This window comes from Squalius cephalus (assembly GCF_949319135.1).
Source record: "Squalius cephalus genome assembly, chromosome: 17".
Taxonomy (NCBI): domain Eukaryota; kingdom Metazoa; phylum Chordata; class Actinopteri; order Cypriniformes; family Leuciscidae; genus Squalius; species Squalius cephalus.
The window spans coordinates 8,845,561-8,864,293 of NC_137138.1; the positions used below are offsets into that span (position 1 = coordinate 8,845,561).

The 18,733-nt window shown below is 37.3% G+C and overlaps 1 protein-coding gene across 6 annotated transcripts in view; it reads right to left on the bottom strand.

Moving 5' to 3' along the window:
- Positions 1-15,586, bottom strand: part of ptpn13 (protein tyrosine phosphatase non-receptor type 13) — a 78,202-nt gene extending 62,616 nt beyond the window's left edge. For all 6 annotated transcript variants that reach the window (XM_079847242.1, XM_079847240.1, XM_079847243.1 and 3 more), the window contains exons 1-2: positions 15,227-15,586; positions 3,020-3,139 (exon numbers count right to left, since the gene is read on the bottom strand). In XM_079847242.1, the coding sequence (XP_079703368.1) occupies positions 3,020-3,134 (115 nt within the window). In that variant the 5' untranslated portion in view covers positions 3,135-3,139; positions 15,227-15,586. The remainder of the gene's footprint in view (positions 1-3,019; positions 3,140-15,226) is intronic.
- Positions 15,587-18,733: the final 3,147 nt, after the last annotated feature.

The window sequence follows — 18,733 nt, forward strand, 5'->3', positions numbered from 1 at the left end:
CAATATTTATTACATTCCCAAAATGTCAAATAACGTTACTTGCGTCTTGAAATATAAGAAAAGTGCAAGTGTAACGTTAAACATTTTACACGTACACACACTATCTGAAGGGTGATCCTCGCTCCGATGCAGTAAATGCTCGATCAACATCAGCATCGTGCAAACAAACAAGCGGATTTTGCTTCAGACGCGCGTCAATTTCGCTTCAAACTTTTGCTTTTTACGCACGTCAATTTTTCTCTGGACGCGCGAATGGATTCAAAATAGACGTGGTAGACTCGAATTTGACGCGCTATTCGCATTTGGTGTGAACGCACAGCAACGTGATGCTTTTTTAAATGTTTGATTGCGTTCGTTGTGTTTGTACGACGCGAGGGAGCTTCAAAAGACTCTGAATTACAGCTTTGCAAACATTTCATTTTGCTGTCTTGCTCTGCGGTGTTTCCAGTCAGTGTGAAGTATATATACACAGGCACAGCAGACGTTGTTGTCTAGTCGCAAACTGCGGAATGGATTTCCTGAGCGGGAGCGTGTCTCATAACTCTGTGTCTCATTGAGCCGCGCCTCCGTTCAGGAAATCCATTCCACAGTTTGCAGCCAGCTGGCAGACTAGCCGGCGGGAATCACTTTTGGAGTCATTTCAGCAGACGTTAAAACGAGTGCAGACATGACTCATGGATATCGGATATCTCCGCAGGTTGGATCGGGAAAATCCGATACGTGAATTACGCTGGTATCGGTCCCGATACCGATACTGGATCGGATCGGCCCCATCCCTACTCTTATACAACAACTTTTCCTCTTCTCAACATGGACTGCATGTTCCCGGGGGCGGGGTTTATGTAAATTTTAGGGTTAGTGATGTCACTAACCCTGGAGGAATGTTGTGTAGTCCCAACCAGCCGTTTGTTGTAGTCCTTTTCTTTAAAAGCACTTTGCTTTGAACTTTGAGCGTTGTATCTTTGCAGATGTTGTTTATGCTCAAACAGCAACATTACACACTAACTAAAGTTAGAAAAGTGAAATCATACTCAACCACCCCTTTAAAGTGACAGCATCCAAATTTACCTGCTTTCGTTATTAATCAAACAACAAAAATATCTCACTGCTCTAGACTGAACCACTTTTGTAACTTTTATAAGAGTAAATGTATATTTAATTTACACAGAGAAGACTATGCAGGTGTTTTTTATACATTTGATTATATACAATTTATGTAGTATTTATTACTTCTAGTGCTTGAAGTTTTTCAGATAGGTCATATCGCCACCCCTAATGATAACCATAGTTTCCACCAAAATAAAGTTACTGTGGTTATTGCTACAAAAAAGCTATTCTAATTTTATAGCAAAAATCATCCAAAAGAATGACAGATTTTAACAATTACAACAAGATATTGGACTACAAATATCTAGATTTTAACATTTTCTAAGAAAAAAAAGTTGCTTAAAGTGTTTAGATTGTTTTTAGCGAATTGCTATGTGGTTGCTAAGGTGTTTTAACACATTTCTATGAAGTTTCTAAAGTGTTCTGAGTGCTATAATGCTTGCTTTTACAGACTGCATTATGATTTTTAGCTACATAATAGTATGTAATATAAATATAGTTATATCATACATAATATAAATATAGTTATATATTAAATCATATACAGGTGAAACTCGAAAAATTAGAATATCGTGCAAAAGTTCATGTATTTCAGTAATTCAAATTAAAAGGTGAAACTAATATATTTAGTATATATGTAAGGGATAATGTATAGTGAGACGGTTGTTATAGCGAATAACAACCCCGACAGGCTGAACACAATCATCAAAATTATAACTTTTGCACGATATTCTAATTTTTCGATTTTCACCAGTACAACCTATGTTTTTTTTGGTGGAAATTTTTACTACCATGGTGTGGTAATTTACACACAAACACAAGGTTAGCGCATGAAATTCCACCACTGAATAGATAATGGATTCCTTCCGAAATGTTAAACCGGGACATCTCATACATTTAACAAACAAGAATGTTTGCAATCATGACAAGAGGAAAGAATAGCTACAAAGTTTCAGGTTAAAGAAAGCTGAAATTGCAACATGCTGACCAAACCAGAGAAACCAGGTGAACAAGGAAAGATTCAGACAAAAAGAGAGTGATAATAATTAGAGGGGCAAAAAAGGATCTAAAAAGCAGAGACAGCAAGACGTTCCCTGAGCGTATTATTGCAATAATTTATGAAATGGAATGTAAATCTATCATTCCACAAACTATTAATAAAAACACTCTGAATGGCACTGCACTGGTTTGGAACACACAAGGTCAGATTTTTCTAAATAAAACAGCATTCTCTGCATGTTACTTGGCAACAGAAGCTACCGGGTTCTGAAGAGGTCAAAGATGATGGTTTCCTTACAAACACATCAAACTCAAACCTGCAAAATTCATGCCGCACTCTGACTTGACTCACAATTGCTTTCAATAGGGAGAGTTCTTTCTTTAGTATATTTAGAATCACCATTTCAAAACTTTCAATTTGTCAGCCACCTTGGATACATTCCTTTTTACAGATCTTCTTGCAGTGCATTGTGGGATTTCATTCTTTGTGAAGAATACATGCAAACCTGCAAAATTTGGCCAAATGAAAAGAATCTACCTTTTGGAACTACCTTCACATAAGGAGCATGACCATGATGACTTAATGTTGCCTATGTAGGCAGCTCGCTAGGTTTTGGAACCGATTCCTTCAGTTTTGGATGACTGGCGTTTACACCGCATTTATGCAACGTTATGGCTTGCACTTTAACCAAAGGAAGCCAGATAGCTGGTTTCACTTGCAAAAACCCTGCGTATTTTGAGCAGATTGCTGAATACTTTGGACATGTTTTATCAACAAGTGTTCTTATGTGCTCCAAAGATACCAGACTGCAATCCAAGGTCTCTGATTGTCTCGGCCATCCCAAGGCCTCGAGATCAGAGCCAACATGGCTGGGTACCCTCGGGAGATGTGGGAGTTATCAGTGTGGTTTACCTCTGCGGAGGAGTTCATGCAGGCTCTCCGCGCTCTGGTTCAGGACGGCCCAGACCTCCTCCTCCTGCAGCGGTCCTCCTCTCACCTGCAGCGCCTCTGCCAGAGACACATGCATGCTGCCTACGGGACCACAGAACACATCAATGTTATTCATACAATCACTATTAACATTGTACATCCAGGACATTTACAAGTGCTCTCTGCAGTCTGCACATTTGTGAGGATTTTAAGGTATTTGCTATTATCGCTAACTTGGCAAAACTGTAGAAAGGCTGCATCACATACAAGTACAGTAGCCTAAAACAAATTCTACAGTAAATAGCAGTTTGGCTATTGTTAACCAAGTGATGTCTGCCAACACACATAAAGTAATTTAGAGGAGCGAGTAAGAAAAGATTAGGAAGATACATTTTTTTCTTTGGTATAACATGAACTGATAAGTCAGGCACAATAACATTTTTGGTAGCACTTTATTTTATAGTCCTGTTCCCCAAGTATATACTATGTACTTATTATGGTAATTATGGGTAATAACTAGGTACTAACCCTGAACTTACCCCTAAACCTAACCTTAACCCATGTAGTTACCTTATATGACCCAGTACTTTCTTAGGTATGTACATTACATTAAGTACACTTAGCACACGTACTGCGAAATAAAGTGCAGCCTTTTTTTTAAATGCCTTACTAAGACACAAAATATGTATTTAATAAATGGGGGTCATTTTGATTTCACGCTGGCTTAAAGAAACAGCTGCACATTAAAATGCACCATATTTCCGAGTGTAACAATATTCATCTGGAAATAATGTAGAGCAAAGCTTGATTTTATCCATAAGGATTTGAATGGAACATTAAAAGTAGGCTATGAATATATCTATTATTTGCCCTGCCCACATGGCCATGGAATACAGGGGTGGGTGGAAGAAGACGTAAAACATTCATGATTATTATAATCTGTGATCCTGAAAGAGAGAACGCTCCTGAAACTGCACAGCTGATCCACATAACAGTCCATCAATCGCCATAATGTCACACCAAAACAAGCAAACCTGCGTGTGTCCTGTCAGGTCTAATTGTCAGGGTGGGGTCAGTAACACTTGCAGTGAAATTGTTCGTCATTATGTTAACCACAGCTGTAGTTACAAAGAGCCATAAACCCCTGGAAATCCCAGCATGCTGTGAGGCAAGAGAGACAGAGGAAGCTCAGGGTTTAAGGGATTACTTTTGAGCGGGCATTATGCGGGGCTACCTAAATGGTTATATGTCACATTTCAATTGAACTGTGGAGTCAGACTTTTTTTAGGCAACGCGTGCATGCATGAAACATCAGAGCACATGTGACTTCTGTCATGTTTGGAGATCAACTTTTGGGGAATTTTTCATTTTCATATTATATAAAGTGATAAAGTGATAAAAATTATATTAAGTGATAAAGGTAGTTACATTACATTAAATACAATCACAAACAAGCAATAAATCAGGCTCAATAAGGCCAATTTATCAATTCATGTTATCTGAAAGTTAAAAAAAAAAATCTGTAATCTTTCATTACAATTTGGATAAAATATAAAAACAGGTTTAAGGGTGGAGGTGTGAGTGTGTGTAAATGAATGTTTATCAACGGTGGCTATATTAACTTTTTAAAAAGCTCTAAATCTCATTTTCTGAGACCAAACACCCATGAAGAATGCACTAAAAGACATGGCAATCACCTTCCATCTAAGATACTTAAGGCCCCAACGAGAGCGGCTCATTCCACATAAGAGAAAGAAAGCTCTACAGATTGCCGCATATTTATGCAGGAATGCCATTGGGGATGTGAAACTCTCTGAAAGAGGGATATGAGGAGAGGAAAGTATGATCCGAACCCCTCCCGCACGCCTCATTAGCCTTTAGTGAGGGGGGCTGTCGTATGCAGATTGTTTTCCTCGGCTTTTGTTATTCCAACACAGCCAACGAGTGGAATGTTTTCCCCCGTCTCTCAGGGTGCAGTGGAACACTGGGTCATTCCCACCGGTACGTTTAGCCACAGGAGAACAGGAGAGAACCAGTGTAAAAAAATATGGCAGATATTCATTCCAGTAGAGCAACACCAAGGTCATAGCCGGTTCAATTCCAAGGGAATGCATGAACTGATAAAATCACGTTGGATAAAAGTGTCAGCCAAATGCATAAAAATGTGAATATCTGGAATGGTAAACTACCAAATTATTTTTTTAAAGCAGTATTGAGTAGTTTGCACAGTATGCAAATTTTCAGCTTGCACTGAATACTCGCATGACTTACTACAAGGAATACAGTATTTCACAATACAATGCATTTGACTTCCCTTTAAAGACATATTCCAGATTTAGTACACACATAATGTGGATTACCACAAAAATTTACTTCCACTAGTCCCTCATTTTCTTTAAATAGCAAAAGACTGATCTACAGTGAGGCACTTACAACAAAAGTGAATGTAGCAGATTTTTTAACATTAAAATACTTTAAAAACAGAATGACTCAACGTATATAGTACATGTACTAGACACACAGATGGAGATTAAATAGGCTACAGCTCAGTCTGACAAAATTATGAATTATGAATTTTCAAGTAGCTAGAACTAGTCAATAAGGAAGATGATGCAGGCACTTAATATGTATGCGTTAACATTAAGAAAAACACTATGCAAATACTTATTGTGGGTGCTGATTCTGCCGAATTACATGTGCAACTTAGTCATGTGTGAACAGTATGTTACATACTGCATGCAGATACAATATGTGACCCTGGACCACAAAACCAGTCACATGGGTAAATTTTCTGAAATTGAGAATAAATGAATAAATAAGCTTTCCATTGATGTATGGTTTGTTAGGATATGACCATATTTGGCCGAGATACAACTATGAAAATCTGGAATCTGAGGGTTTAAAAAAAAAAAAAAAAACATTAAGAAAATCACCTTCAAAGTTGTCCATTTCTGTTCGCGATTGTGCTGCATTCACTCATTCATTTACGGTAGGAAATTTACAAGATATCTTCATGGAACATGATCTTTACATAATATCCTAATGATTTTTGCCATAAAATAAATATTTATAATTTTGACCCGTACAATGTATTGTCTATTGCCACAAATATACCCGTGCGACTTATGACTGGTTTTGTGATCCAGGGTCACATATATACACCATGATGCAGTATGAGATCCATTCTGAACATACTGTAGCATCCGTTACACCTTCCACCCAATGTGAGCTCTCACACCCGAGTGTTTATTTCATTATGTAAATTTCAGAAAAGTTTCTTTTCCCAGTCATTATGCATGGTGGCAGTTATTTCTAAAAATGTTAAAAGACATCAAGCAGCACTGAAATGCTTAGGACTGCAGGGGAATTTGGGTTATGCGGTATGTAATCACTTCAGGGAGAAATCTTGCACGTCTGGGGAAAATGTTTCAAGAGGAGGAAGAAAAGCCTGTTTTTAAAGTGTATTTTACACAACTAAAAACAACACAGCTTCAAACTACTTCTGTAATATTAAGCTTTATAAAATGCCTATTTTAAAAGGCCATATTTTAAATGCGATTTAACCATTATTAATTTTGATCAAGGTTTCTTGCAGAAAAAAAAGTCAAAAGTACAAACATAACATAAAAAGAATAAAATTTTTACATTTTTTTTTCTACTGTTTTTAACGTTTTTATTAATATTTGGTATGTTTTTATTTTTACATTTTCCATTTAATTTTAGTTAAAAGTTTTAGTAATTTAGTTTTTATACATTTTATTTCAGTTTTACTTTTAGTTATTTTTTATATAAGGTTAAACTAAATGAAAATGAGAAACTTATTGGCAACTGGCTGAAACAAAACAAGTTTAAAGTCAGCATGAAACGGAAGTTGTGATAGTATTTCCTTTGTGACTATTGTGACGTACATCTGATTGAATCGGCTTCTCAAACAAGAACAAATGTAGGGTGGGACTGCATTTTGTTCATGGGGAATTGATTGGATAGTTTTGGTTTGCTATTGGTCAATCTAATGTGAGTGACAAGTTGCCCCGCCCTCACACCAGTAAACACATCATGAGAGAAGAGATGTTGCTGCAAGGAGGAGGGGAATTTATTTTGATTAAAGATTAAGAGGGCACATGAATTAAAAAATAATAATAATAATGATGTGCACTGACAAATAAATAACAAAGGCTGCAATATTACTCAAAAATAAGAATTGGCCATTTTGATTTCATGGTGTTAAAGTTACGTTTATTTTTGTATATTTTATTTCATTTCAGTTAACATTTATTTAATTTCAATTAATAAAAATGTTTTTATAGGTTTATTTTCAGTTAAGTATCCCACCATTTTACTGAACACTGGTTGTGATTTGCTATGTAAATGTGGGCAGTTATATACCAAGTTGCTTAATGCTGTGAATTTCTTAATGAGCCAGTTTTGCAGCTTATTTTCCATAATGGTCAAGTAGGATCTTTTAAATTATGGAGATTCAAGATTTTCTCTAGACAGCGGCAATGAGTTGAGACATGAAACTAAGCCCCAAAACTAGTCTGTACTGAAAGAAGAGCTGCAATGGATAGTAGATTCAGGCCAAGATTATTCCCCCAGTGCCGAGCAAGCTGGGGAAACACAAACAATGAGCGTGGTCAGGGTTTTCCTGATCACAGTAATGAGGATTTTAAAGGCATTCATCTTTGAAACGTGATATCTCATCACGATCCTCATGCGGGTGAAACCCCTTTACCCAAAAGAAACTTTTCCTGGACTGTGTAAAAAAAACTTTTTTGAAGTTAAAAATACAATTTGAGACTTTCTACTTAAAAATGGCCTTAAAAATTCCATGTTTAATTCAATGGTACTTGCCATTTCTTTATAATCATTTGTGAAATTTACTAGAAATTTCTGAATGAAAATGAATCCAACACTAATTTTATTCAGTGTAGAGACAGGGTTAATGAGATAGGCGAACAGCGCTTGTTTTAAGTCATCTTCCAGATGATACAAGCACTCTGTTTTTCCCATAAATGCCCGAGACAGGAGTCATCATTTCAGTATTTTCCATTTAGTTGCAGAACTTGGCAGTATGCAGATTCAAGAATAAAACTCTAGAAGCAATCTTTTTTTTTTTAAGCATGGGTTAACAGTTTCCAACAGAACACCAAAGCCCAACAGAGAGGATGTTTAATTTTCTCATAACATTAATCTGTGGTTGGACCCGGTTAAATCATCTGTAATTCTAAAAACAGCCTGATGCCAGTAAGCTGAGCCGAAAATCTTTCTTGGAGATGCTTTTGACCGAAGAAAGCAAAAAACACTCCAAACTCCCACAATCCTTTGCTGGATCCCCTTACCTCTCTCTCTCTCACTCAATCTCTGTTAAAAATAAGGAAAACTTGAGAGCCAGGAATACCTCATAGATTTTCCAAATACAGGTCATTGAGTCCTAAAAAGCTTGTATGACATAAAACAGGAAGCAACTATCCTTCCTCAAATTAGGTTCTTCTCATTTCAGCTTCAAAATAGAGGTTCTCAATTGGTGGGCCATGATCTAAAAATTGGTCGCAAGTCTGTTCTGATAAGGTCATAGACACAAAAATATTTCAGCTTCAAAATAGTAGTTCTCAACTGGTGGGCCATGACCTAAAAATTGGTCGCAAGTCTGTTCTGATAAGGTCATGGACAAAAACAATGTCAAAAATGAATAATAAGAAGCAACTAACCACATAAATCACACAATTAGCAATTAGGAGAGTAATGTAATCCAAATCTAATTAATATATAGGCTAGAATGTTCATTTTGTTGTTGGTGTGCAAACTGGCATGGGACAAAATAAAAAAGTGCATATATATATATATATATATATATGTGTGTGTGTGTGTGTGTGTGTATGTGTGTGTGTGTATGTGTGTATAAATATATATATATATATATATACACACAATGACTAGTGCACAATAATCCCTGACAACACGCTTCGCTAAAGTCAGCTCAGAACAGTAGGCTTCTGTCTGCAGTTTATGGGGAAGTAACACAGGCGACTGGAAGGACCAGATTACTGCACCATGATGAATCAGTGCATATTTTCTGCAGCATAAAACAAAACACACTTTTACATGGTAGAGGCAGAAGAACTCCCTTTTACCCTGGATGAGTCACTACTTGGATGAAAGATTAACCCCGCCCCTGATCTTCATCTCTTTTCCTATTCCACCACTTTGCTTGTGCAAGTTCATCATGATTGTTCACTGCTCAGGAGGAAGCCTATCATTTCTTTCCATTTCTCCCATTTCTAGTGAAAAACAAGGTTGGGGAACAGAACTATGCCAATCAACTCCTCCTTTACTCTTCTTCTTTCCTCCACAAGCTCTACCAGGGCTGGACAACATAGTCTATGCAGCCAATTAGACTCAAAATGTTTAATTTATGAAGTAAAAAGGTTTTTAAAAGATTGTTAATAATAAATGAAAGAAGTGAAAGATAAAAATGTACCTTATTTTCCAGAATACAAGTCATCATCTAAAATGTACTGTGACTTATAATGCAAATAGTGCCAACTGCCAAATGACGAATTCAATATGCAGATACAGGATCAGTTTTCTTTCTCAGTTGTTTACGAGGATACTCGCTGAGACTGCCATTTTGAAATAATTCAGAACTGTATTTGTTGTGTTGCGTTGTTTATGAAATAGTGTGCAAGTTCCAAAATTAATATTCTTTCACGTCTTCTTGCGCTTGAATGTTTTAAACTCACTTGAGTGTTAAAAGTGACTAGACTTAAAAACGCATGCAATCTGAACAGTGGGGCCTGGTCCCTACGGATCAACTACGATCCCTACTTAGGCCTACTTGACATCACGCATCCTGCAATGTGACTATGTGGATGAGCACATCTCAATGTCGATGCTGAAACGATATATTGTGCAGCCCTTATTTCCTCAACTCCCAATGTACTTTAATGCCAAAACCATTTCTATATTCAATGTTTGCTAGATCCAATGTCAGTTTTGTGATCCATTTTGTAATGGTAATGCTTGTAATTCACACAGGGTGGCTCTGATCCCAGATCAGTGAGAGGTTTCTTTTCTTTTTTCCTTCTCCCAATGGTGTGATCAATCAAGCCTCTAAAGCAGAGCTCTGGAGAAAACCAGAGGCCTCCAGAATAAAACTGCCCACTTGTAGCTGCTTCTCAGGGTCAAACACACTAATATTCGCCACGTGTTGAGCCTGGGCCAAAGGGATACACACTGTGCCCGGGGCAACAGCCCGGTTTGACTTGGATATACTGGTAGAACATAAAATATACCAGCTCTCAGTAAGTTTCCATCCTGGAAAACCCCAAAATATGTGAATCATCCAGGGAAAAAGAAAAAAACCCAAAACAGAATGGCCATTTTTATTTTAAAGCTTACTCTGCATGTCTCGTTTACTGCACTGAAAAGAAAATGAACCAATGCAAGAACACAAGAACACCCTGTGTTAACACAAAAGTAAAATGAGTTACTCATCATATCAAACACTAGCAATGACACTCCCGTTCAAAATTATGGGGCCAGGTAAGTCTCTAACAAGGCTGCATATATTTGATCGAAAATACAGTAAAAACTGTAATTTTGTGAAATATTATTACAATTTAAAATAAATGTTTTCTATTTTTATATATTTAAAAATTAAATATATTCATGTGATGCAAAGTTGAAATTTCAGCATCATTACTCCAGTCTTCAGCGTCACGTGATCCTTCAGAAATCATTCATGCTGATTTGCTGCTCGAGAAACATTTCTTCTTATTATTATCAAGTTGAAAACAGTTGTGCTACTTAATATCTCAGGATTCTTTGATGGATAGAAAATTCAAAAGAACAGCATTTATTTAAAACAGAAATCTTTAATCTCACTTTTGATCAATTTGCTATATGAAAATCGTATTGACCCTAAACTTTTGAACAGGAGTGTATCATAACATAAAACATTTACCCCCGGTTTCACAGACAAGGCTTAAGTCTAGTCCCAGACTAAAATATATCTATATTTTAATATCTTAAAATATGCCATTGTTTTGTCTCAAGATGAACACCAGTAATGTTTTTTTCTATGGCATGTTTATAAAAGCTACTTAAATGTCCTAATTGAACTAAAGACTAATACTTAATCTAAGCCCTGTCTGTGAAACCAGGCCTAAGAGCTTTATTTCCATGCCCAAAAAGCCATTTTATTTCAAATCCACATCAGCGCTAACTCCAAAACCTAAACATTTACTCAAAATAAGCACAAAGAGTGCAAAAGAGAGTGCAAATGCACATTTTAAAGAAAAACACCTCACACAGATGACTGAATATGGCCGAACTAAAAACCTGAGCTGTGAGCGTCTGGCGTGTAAAAGCGCACTGAGTTGCGGTTCAGCAGAGATGGAATTTCCTCAGTGGAGACAGACAAGAACAAAATAACACGCTGAAAGAGCAGAATTAGCATCAAAGGTGAGAGGGTGCGGCTTGATCCAGGAAGCCATCAAAACTGAGACTTCCGTTCAACACATTTCTCAATCCAGCGAGAAAGATCTCCTTAGAGCACGAGCGGAAAAACGTGTGGATACAATGCTTATGTTATTCTTTTTGTAAAATCAGAGGCCAACCAAGACTGTTGTGCCACTTTATCAAAGTCGCCTACTGAAGCTTCCCGTTCACCCGAATGTTAGGAAACAGAGTAAACATTTACACAAACGTAACAAGCAAGCAAACCAGTGCTCGCGCCCTTTCTTACCCACCTGCCAAATGCACCATCCACATGGCTGTTACATCATATAATAAGCACCATAATCCATCCGAAAGGCTCATAGCAAACAGAAATACACAGCAGCTGGATTCAGAAAGTCAGAGGTGAACTCATGCACTGGACGAAGGTAAACCTCTTTCACTGTCGGCCTACTTTCACATCCATCAAATTTTAGTCCAAGTACTCAAAATGATGGGATAAAACTGATGGACTGAACAGCCAAAGTTCAAATATGCTTTTGCACGAGCTGGTTTGCTAAAGGCCAGTTCACATCAAGAATGATAACTGTAAAGATAATTATAACTATTTATTAGCATCCACACCGACGCATTATGACGTTCTATTTATTATACACAAACTGCAGGTATGTTGTCTGCCACTTTAAATCCTCGAGCTCTTTACTCATTGGCTTCATTGACTCGAGGGGATTCTGATTGGCTGTGAATGTTTTTTAGCATTCATCATTTTGGAAAATTAGTTTTTGAAGTGATTCCAATTACATTGTTACTCGGTGTGGTTATGATATGCTATTATATGTGTGCACTGTAGTTACATTGACTACCACTTTTACTGCTCGAGCTCTTTAAAGTTCGGTGGATTCTGACTGGCTGTCAATGTTTTTATCGTTCATCATTTACTGATTTTAATGATATCGTTCCTCAGTGTTGTTAGCGTTATAGTGTGGATGTCTTTATGTTCACACCAAGAAGTATAACTATAAAGATAACTATAACGATAAATTGGGGTCGACACCAACAGATGACAACATTCTGATTATTATAAGCGAGTGATGCTGTTTTGTCGTCTGCCGCTTTAAATGCTCAAGCTCTTTGTAGGTTCTGATTGGCTGTAAATGTTTTAATCGTTCATCATCTGGAAAATTGTTTCTCTGTCGCATTATCGTTATAGTTGTCGTGTGGAATCTGCTTTTCTTTTAAAATTTAGAACTATTCTTAAAACTTTATCTTTTTCGTTATAATCCTTGGTGTGAACGGGCTTTAAAGATGCTGTATGTAATTTTTTGGACTGTAGTAAAGCATAAAAATACCATAATATGTTTGCAGTTATTTAAGAAACACGCCAAGTTGACATTCTTGTTTCTATGAAAAACAATTCTACAGCCAGTTATTCTACTTTGAAATGTGTGTTTCGTGTTGAATGTCTGTTTTGGTACGTGTAATCCCGGCCACTGCCAATTTACCCAATAGTATTTCGACCCTCCGGGTAGCCAGTTGGCGGAAAACACAGCGTATTGCAGCCATGGAAGCCAGCAAACAAACGGGGTCAGAGATCACAGATTCTACCTGATCTAAAAAGCATCAGCATCCATCTTAAACCAGAGGCATATTAAAATACCAATAAATCAACTCAACACCTTCCATTGTCAATTGCGCTTGTTCCTGTTCTCAATCTGGCAACCCACATGAGCTTCGTGACTGACGAGGAGGGGGCGGGGCAAACAACTCTCTCCAATATTTTGAATTTGGACTTCAGTGCCTATTTCAACCACTACCTGTCAATATTACATACCGCACCCTTAAAATCGGCATAAAAACGAACAAAGTTGTTGCAATAGTATTCCCTATTGTGGAAGACTCTACCATATCCAGGTGAAACGGCTTCTCGAAAAAAGAAAAAAAAATGAAGGGCGAGACTTAAGATCACAAGATGGTTGTGATTTGCTATTGCTGTGAACTCATGTGAGTGACAGGTTGTCCAGCACTCAAGCCCGTAAACAAGGAAAGAGAAGAGATGAGCAAGAAGGAGGGGAAGTTATTTCAATTAATGAAGTTACGAGTGTATATGAATTAAAAAAAATAATAATTGTGCAATGACATCATTTTTAATAAAGAATGCAATATTCCATATTATAAAAAAAAGAACTGTTAATTTTGATGTCATGGTGACTTTAAGTCTAAACCATCTCCTGTCCAGCACAAATGAACTTTGAGACGTTTGGCTAGACAAGATTACCGAGCCAGATTCGCACAACCCAGATGTAAGCAGCGCCCGGACTGTACTGCAATAGAGACATGAAACAAAAGATCCATTGAGTTTCAGCGCAGAGGATAAAACAAACCTTGGGACCACCGCACAAAAGAAAACAAGAACTTGTATTGGCCCCTATAACTATGGCTGGATGAATCAGACACCCTCAGTGTCAGGAACATTCCTCTGTGCAAGAACCATCTCTTTCACTGATAATTCTGTGAACTGCAAACCACACAGCATAATTTCATAAGAACTCCTCATGTTTATACTGGAAAGAGACAGTTCCGCCTGCCATTAGTTCAGGGGTGGCATCATGGGATATAAACAGACTAAAAATGACAAGTTTCAGCTCTCAAATGACAGCTTTAGAGAGCTGAAGTGCATGAGGATGAAAGGTTCCTCAAACTCATGATGATGGTCATCAGGATATAAAAAGCAGAGTACAACCTTCTAACTTTTGCAAAATGTACTGTGGAGGTACTATAGTATGGTAATTTTCTGGGATGATAACACTATTGTACTAAATGCAGCTTTCCCGCACTTTTTACATTACTTTCAGGTCATTCATGATAACAGGATTTTATACAAATTATTTTAGATATGCAGATTTTTAGGTCAAGTAATAATCCATGGAATTACTTATTGAGAGCACCACTAAACTAGTCTAGAATTTACTTTACTAGGCATGGACATTTCAATATTAAAACTCTCTTTCATTAATGTATGAAAGATATATTCATGTACAATGGTCGTCAAATTAGTATGTTGTTCTAGCCAGAAATACCATGGCACTTTATTGTTAATCTGAATCTTCTGTAGTAGTATCACATTCAAAAAAAAAAAAAAAAAATCTAACTTTTATACAATTCCCCATTTAACCAGGTCATATTAGGCATCAATGACTATATCCGTGATATTAGACTTGCAGAGTTGTGATTGGAGGCCAGGCTACAAAAAACGAGCCAAAAAATGACATGCCTACAATAATAATACCAAACAAAGATAAAAAGTCTTTCATTTCAATATTGCTGACTGAAACTACATGTTAAAGGCACAAAATTATCCAAAGAGACCCTCAAGTGGACCAATGGTAGACCAATGACCATCAGGAAAACACCTGCGGTTACTTCCAACTCGCTCCACCATCCAACACTGCAACATTGGGCACAGTTTGTAGCCTATTTGCAGAGCTCATATTTTTACATACACAACGCCTTCTTGGAACTTGCTGTAGACTGTGATAATGAAATTCGAATAAAGTTCGAATAAAAGTCGCATTTATGCTCGAATACAGACATAAACCTTTCCTAATCCAAAGCCTGGTGCCTCATGGTGTGCAAAGCTACTTGCGGGGTTTATAGACCAATATAAAAGCTAGTAAACTTTGCAAGCAGTAGCATCAAACTCAACAAAGTATTGATGTAAAAACAAAAACTTACCTCGCAAATAAGTGGCCTACAACTTCAAACTTCACTCCAACTACCAGCCAGTGCGCAAACAAGAGTCCAGCATCACATCCACCAGCAAACCTGAAATGGAAAACCAGCCCTAGTCGAACTGGCAACAGGTTTTACTTCATAAGAGCTACTTCGAACGTAAGGTCCATGATCTCCGTTTAAAAAAAAAAAAAGTAACCAGCACTCCTTGGATTGTCCTTAAAGGATAATGCGTAAAATGTTGCAGACTGCGAGTAAACAGAGGATCTTTTACGCGGCTGAAAACAGGCAACGCGTCTTTGGTTCCTCTGGGAAGCCGAGTCACCCTTCCAGCCCGAGAGGTTCAGATCTCTCTCTAGCGTCTGTGAGCCCTCCTGCTCGCGGGAGAGAGGGAGTAACCAGACACCGCACTCCTGCCTCTCATTGGTTGCTTTCCACCGGAGCAGGAGCCGTCACACCAGCAACATGAGGCGTCTCTATAGAAACTCTCCTTGACTGGGAGGAAAATACCACGAAAAGTTGTTAGAGTGAGGCGCAGTCCACGGTGGCCACGCATCCAGATATTTAGCGCAACCAAAACAAAACATCTGAAGAAATGAGCAGGTTTTCGTGAAGGGTTTTCTTACCCTTCTCGGGTAGTTCACCCAAAATTAAAATTTTGTCATCATTTACTCGCCCTCAGGGTGAGTAACGTTAAATGATGCCAAATTTTTCATTTTTGGGTGAACTATCCCTTTAAGTGTGACGCATTATTTATCTCATTAAATACCTACATATTTGCATATTAAGGCCCAATGCTACCTGTTGCAACAAATACATTTAACTACAACAAATGTGATGCAAATGTGATTTAATTAAAAATAAATGCACAATTCTACCTCATTTGACTTTTTTTTCAGAATGTGAGACACAACTTGACCCAATGGCACAACTTTAGTTTAGCTTTGTTGTATGGGAGCAACTAACCCCTTTTGTCAAATGTATCCTATATTTAAATATAATATCAGAATATTTAAATAAAGCACTCTTGTGTATGTGTAAAACATGTCTTTGTATGAATAGCCTATTGAACTGCAAAGACAATCATCAAAAAATACTAAATTATCCAAAATCATCATAAAATTGCAGGATATTTAATTATATTACTTTATGTATAATTTCATTTGTTAAAAAACATTTGTTGTTTCTTTCAGTTGCAAAATATTGTGAAGAATCTCACCCAAAAATGAAAATTCTGTCATAATTTACTCAATCTCAAGTTGTTCGAAAGCTGTTTTTGAATTCATTCTTCTGAAAACAAAAGAAGATATTTGGAAGAATATGGGTATACCAAAGAGTTGATGGACCCCACTGACTTCCATATTTTTTTTCCATACTGTGGAAGTCAATAGGGTCCATCAATTTACAAGTTGCCGTCATCAAGTTACCGACTTTCTTCAAAATATCATCTTCTGTGTTCAGCAGAATAATGAAAGTCATACAGGTTTGGAACAACTTGAGGGTGAGTAAATGATGACAGAATTTAAATGTTTGGGTGAACTATCCCTTTAAATCCTTAACCATTATCAGTGACCTCCCATTAGGATAAAGAAGAAATATTGCTAGGTTGTGTTTTAAAGGGACAGACAGTTCACCCAAAAAATTAAAATTGTCTCATCATTTACTCATCCTCAAGTTGTTACAAACCTGTATGATTTTCTTTGATCTGCTAAACATGAAAGAAGATATTTTGAAGAATGTAAGTAACCAAAAAAGGCACCCATTAACTTCCATATGGAAAAGAAATATGTAAGTAAATGGGGACCAGCAACTGTTTGTGTTCAGCAGAAGAAAGAAATTCATGCAGGTTTGGAACAACTTCAGGGTGAGTCAATGATGACAGTATTTTCATAATTTGGGTGAACTATCCCTTTTAGAGTTCATGCTGTTACACCTCACAGTGTTTTGTAGTGCCTGAAATTCTGTTCTGGGGTCAGTCATACAACCTAATGCTTGGCCGTGTGTTGCCTGAGAGCTACTGAGGAATGAGAGGTTAGTACTCCAACCACAGAATTCCACCTCCACCCCTCCTCCCGTCCCATCTCATCTCCAATCCTCCTTTCCCTCACCCTGTGCCATTATTGACCCTGGAAGTCTTTCGTTAAACTTGAGCAGAGCTTCCTACTTTACCTGGGGCCGCAGGGACCAGCACACATGTCTGCATGTGAACCCTGCAAGAGATTAAAGCTTGTTGCACACATGTTGTTTTGATCAGAAAGATTTATTTTACTTTAACGCTCTCATTAAAACATCTTAAACGGTGTCTTGAAAATGTCTTTTTAAACATGCAAGGGTATAACTTGGCTGAGGTAGGAAAGAAAGGGTGTGTGTGCAGTGAGTTAGCACTGTTCATATGACTAACAGGGGGAAAACTGAGTTTCAAGCCACAAATAGCAGGGTTCAGATGAACCAAATGTCACTCCGAGGTACTGTGCTACGTATTTGACATTTCTTCCTCCAAAACAGAATCCGGAGAGAGGCAGAATGAGTGCTATTTTAAAACAGACCGCTGGATTTTTGTTTTCGGACCTGGATTGCCCACCTCCAAAAAGTGGAGCAAAAAGGAGGTGGTGGTTAGACTGAACAGGAGGGCCCTGAGGAGCAGGATATGAAGAATTAGATGAGGAATATGGGACAGGAAGTGCATTGAAATGCAATACAGAGTTCAACAGTGTGTTCAAATGTAATTAATCATTATATAAAAAAAAAGGAGGATCTGCCATGAGAACCAGGATTGTTAAGCAGTGTCATGTGCTTATGGAAGCCACAGGTCAGTGTGATTTCAACTTGTTTAATAATAATAATAATAATTATAGAACTACAATACCCATAATAACCAATCAGAGAAGTCGCTGTTACCATGCAGCCTCCATTGCACTGTAAAAAAATAATAAGAATAATAATAATTGGGGGAAATTGTAAATAAATACATTGCAGTGTTTTACAAGAAAATTATATTTTAGTCTTCTTACAAAATTACGTTTAATTCAATTGCTGTTTCTTTGTAATTATTTGTGATATTTGAACTTCTGTTTTTAAAATGAAAAACTAAGGTTTGGATTTAAATGGGCAAATGCTTAAGAGTCTATGATTGGATCATTATTGCAGTGATTATTATGGCAACAGTTCTTCTAAACCTAATTAATGGAGTGTGTTCATTTCTTAAACAACCATGTAGGAAGACACATCATGGCCATATTCCAGGATGACAATGTCAACATTCATCAGGCTCAAATTGTGAAAGGATGGTTGAGAGGGAGCATGAAGAATCATTTCCACACATGAATTGGCACCTCTGAATCCAGACCTTAAATTCAGTGAAAGTTTTTGGGGATGTGCTGGAGGAGACTTTACAGAGTGCTGGACTCTAATACAAGATCTTGACCAAAAAAATTATTGTTATAAATTTAATGTCATATATGAAAAAAAAAAAAAAGAATTAAACATTTTCAAAACACACCTGAAAGCTGG